This window comes from Silene latifolia, chromosome Y, assembly GCF_048544455.1.
Source record: "Silene latifolia isolate original U9 population chromosome Y, ASM4854445v1, whole genome shotgun sequence".
Taxonomy (NCBI): Eukaryota; Viridiplantae; Streptophyta; class Magnoliopsida; order Caryophyllales; family Caryophyllaceae; genus Silene; species Silene latifolia.
In genome coordinates this window covers 452,387,404-452,391,729 of record NC_133538.1, presented here as the reverse complement: position 1 = coordinate 452,391,729, position 4,326 = coordinate 452,387,404, and the positions used below count along the sequence as shown (strand labels likewise).

General features: G+C 39.1%; 1 protein-coding gene across 1 annotated transcript; it reads right to left on the bottom strand.

The window, feature by feature from the left end:
• Positions 1–264: 264 nt before the first annotated feature.
• On the bottom strand, positions 265–4,065 carry LOC141632799 (uncharacterized). The gene has a single exon (XM_074445311.1). The coding sequence runs from the start codon at positions 4,063–4,065 to the stop codon at positions 265–267; it is 3,801 nt and encodes a 1,266-aa protein (XP_074301412.1).
• Positions 4,066–4,326: the final 261 nt, after the last annotated feature.

The window sequence follows — 4,326 nt, the reverse complement described above, 5'->3', positions numbered from 1 at the left end:
CCTTGCAGAAATTGCAAGGTGATGAGCAGGCTGATTTAAAAACCGTGGACAGTGACTTATAGTACAACAGTGAAACGAATTAAGAACACTTAAAATAGAACGAGATATAGTCTTGAGATCCTGCGGAACATCCGTGCAGCCAGCAAGGAGAAGAACCAAAGGAAGACAATCAGACTGAGCATCAACATGCCAAAAACCCTTACTGACAGCATCCTTGAGAGCATGAAACAGAGCCATTGCCTCGGCTTGAAAAGCAGAGCTTGCTCAAAAACTAGAACGCCCAGTATGGAGGACAACTCCAACTGAGTCTTGAAGAACCCATCCAGCAGAAGCCTTAAAATCCGAGAACCACGAAGCATCACACATAAGCCTAATGTAATCAGGGCAAAGGCTGTTGTTGATGATAAAAAATGGCTGATGGTGCTTGATTGATTCCATCACAGAAGTGTCCCCCGGGGGTTGGATGGACAGAGGAAGAGCAGCTACAGAGGAATTGTTGATAGCATCTGTAGTTAAAATCCGAATTTGAGAAGATAACCCCATAACCGAATCCGGGCGAAAGACCAAATCATTCCGTAAGCACCATATGCGCCATAAGGTACTTATAAAGAGGATGCAAGAGTCCAAGGAATCCTCCTTAAGAAGAAAACCAATCCAATTAGTAACCCATAACTGAATGGGGATATTGTTACCATTAAAGCTACGAATGCCTAATGGTGAACCCGCCCAGATGTGGGAAGAGATCAAACAGTCTCGAAAAAGATGTTCCAAAGATTCCAAATGATCATCAAAAGAGGCACATAATTTGCACTGATAATTCCATGGGAGGTTTCTTCTACTGGCTTCAAGCCCAATAGGAAGAGAATTGGAAAGAAGTTTCCAAAGAAAAGTTTTCCATTTGCCCTGAATAGGAAGAGTCCATAAACGTTGTTTGCAAAAGGATTTAGACGAACGAGTCATTCGATTATGATCCGTATGAGTAGCCTTGGCATCCCAATGACGTGTGAAGGCCATTGCATATCCACTTTTAACAGAATATTGACCATTTGTAGTTCTTAGCCAAAATAAACTATCATCAAATTCATCAACAGCCAAAGGAAGAGCAAGAATATAAGGAGCCAAAGCATTGCCACAAATGGAAGTGATCGCTTCAACATTCCAATCCCCAGAAGCATTTTGCAATTGACACACAGAAAGAGGGGGCTTCATATTGATTTCATGATCTGATAGGCCGAGAAGCTGTCCCAATGACAAGCCAAAAATCCATTTATCCTTCCAAACATCAAGAAGAGATGGGAAACCAACTTGCCAAGCAAGATGCTCCCTTAGTAACTGAACACCCCAACGAATGCCACGTTCTCCCCATGAAAGATTCCCAGAAGTGGTAAAGGAGGAGCTGAAAATTGTATGAGACAATAATTTAAATTTTGGCCCAAGAACTCTGCTGATAAGGCTACCAGGGGCAGCCAAAATTTTCCATCCAATTTTGGCTAAGAGGCTTTGATTAAGGCAACCAATATTACGAATGCCAAGTCCACCATCAGATTTCGAAGCACTAATAATAATATTACTACACCAATGGAGACTCCTCCTCCTAATAGTACCTCCCCACCAAAATTGTGAAAGAAGAGAATTAATCTTCGAACTCACACTTACCGGCATTTTAAATGCCGATAGAGAAAAAAGGGAAAGCGAAGAAAGTACTGAGTTAACAAGAGTCAGTCGACCAGCCGATGATAAATAATTATTATTCCAGCTTTGAATTCGTAAACGAACTTTATCAATGACCATAGCAAAAATCTCCTTTTTCGAAGATCCAAAATCAGTAGGTAATCCCAAGTATTTACCCATGCCTTTATGTCCCGGTGCTTTTAAGATTTTCAAACAGTCCTTATAATTCCGAAGAGTGCAATTAGGACTCGTAGTAATAGTAGTCTTATCTTCATTGATGCGTTGACCAGATGCGTTCCCATATTGAGATAATAATGACATTAAAGCAGTACAATCCGCTGCCTGAGCATCAAGAAAGAAAATAGAATCATCTGCAAAGAGCAAATGCGAAATAGGAGGAGAATCACGTGAGATTCGTATACCCTTAATCAATTTTTTGTCTTGTGCTGAACAAAGTAACTGGGATAAAACTTCAGTGCATAATGCGAAGAGATATGAAGAAAGAGAATCCCCCTGACGAATACCAGCTTTAGGGATAAAACTCTTTCCCGGCGAACCATTAATCAAAACTTCATACGAAACCGTAGTAACACAATTCATAATGAGGTCGACAAAGGTGGCTGGAAACTTCATTGAAAGAAGAGTACATCTAATGAAATTCCAATTCAACCGATCGTATGCTTTGCTCATGTCTACTTTAACAGCAATAAGACCCCTTTTGCCAACACGCTTATTGGAAATATGATGCAGTAATTCATGTGATAATAAGATATTATCAGCAATGTGTCTCCCGGGAACAAACCCATTTTGATAATCCCCAACAAGAAAAGACATGACCCCCTTTAATCTGTTAGAGATGCATTTTGTAACGATTTTCATAATAACGTTACAAAGACTGATGGGTCGAAAATTATCGACCGTTTCCGGACTAGAAACCTTAGGAATGAGCGCAATAGCAGTGCGGTTGAATTCAGCAGAAATATTCCCTGTATTAAGCATAAAGAGAACAGCGTTCTCAACTTCAGTCTTAATGTGAAACCAAAATTTTTGATAAAAAAGAGCAGGAATTCCATCTGGTCCAGGTGATTTAGTAGCTCCAAGTTGAAAAACAGCTGTTCTTACTTCCTTACGCGTAAACGAAGAAGAGAAATAATCCTGCTGATCATTGGATAACAAAGACTTTATATTCCCAAACAAGTGTTCACGGGTTTCCTGATATTGTCGAAATGATCCGTAAGAATCATTGACACCATATATGTCTTTGAAGTGATTATCAAAAATACCAACTAACTCTTGCTTCTCAAAGGTCCAAGAATTATCAGCCTTTTTCAAACCCATAATTAAATTACGATCATGTCGATGCTTAACTGAATTAAAAAAGAACCTAGTAACAGCATCCCCATCTTTAATCCAATGCATTTTTGAACGTTGACGCCAATAAAGAGTTGCAGCCTTATTAAATTCAATATAACTATCATGCCATTTTTGATAACCATCTTCACTATGTCCAGAAAAAACTCTCTCCAGTTCGAATTCTAATTTGTTATCAAATTCCGACCATTTTTCATTCCATGATTTTCGCTTATTGAGAGTCCATTTCTTGAAAACATTTCGAGTTCGTCGTAATTTCCGCAAAAGCTTAGTCACTGGAGATCCTCTATCGTAGTGAAACCATTCTTGCTTCAATAGTTGAAGTGTTTCCTCATATTCAAAAGCCCATGCTTCCATACGAAAGATTTTCCGTTTATGTGGCTCAAAAAAACCAGTATCAAAAACAATAGGCGCATGATCAGAACATTGAATAGGGAAATGTTTTATACCAGAATAGGGGAATAGTGAACACCATAAAGGAGATGCCAACCCTTTATCAATACGTTCGTAAATTCTTTTGGTACCCTTACGGTTATTGCACCATGTAAACTTCGGTCCTTTATAAACAATATCAGAAAGGGAATTACGTACTTTCCATTCCGAGAAAAATTCTGCTCCATAAATGGAACCCTTATTACCTCCCAACTTGTCTTCTTTAAATTCTACTTGGTTGAAATCACCAAGTAGAATAAAATGTGAATCCATACGAGACAACCAATGTTCAATATCAAGCCAAACTGATTGTCTTTGCTCCTTTTTTGGTGAACCATAAACAAAGAAGACATACCAGAAACGTCCACCACATTCATTGACCTTGATAATAATAAAGTTAGGATTCTTAGTGATACAATCAATATTCCAAGAGGACTTCCATCCAACCCAAAGACCCCCTTTAGAACCGACTGCATCAACCCCTACATGATGATCGAACCCATAAAACCGAAAAATAGAAGCAACATACTGCGTACTACATTTTGTTTCTGATAAAAAAACTATATCATACATATTATTTTTATAGGTCATCGCTCTTATTTTTGAAATTGTAGGGGCGAGCGAATCTTTGAGTCCCCTACAATTCCATGAGATGCACCTCATGTTGGTGGAGGGGATTGAGTTGGTTCAACCCCCGCAAAACCTATAGCAGCTCCTTGTCCATTTTCATCAGAATCAGAACTGGAGACGACCAATTCAGCATCAGCAATAGTCAAACGGAAACCTGGAGAAGATGGTCTAAAGCTCTCGCCATGTTTAGAACTCTCGCCATGACAGAAAACAGAATTCTCT

What these genes read in the sequence shown, in the direction of transcription:
- LOC141632799 (XM_074445311.1), bottom strand. Translation starts at nt 4,065, where the DNA reads ATGACCTATAAAAATAATATGTATGATATAGTTTTTTTATCAGAAACA.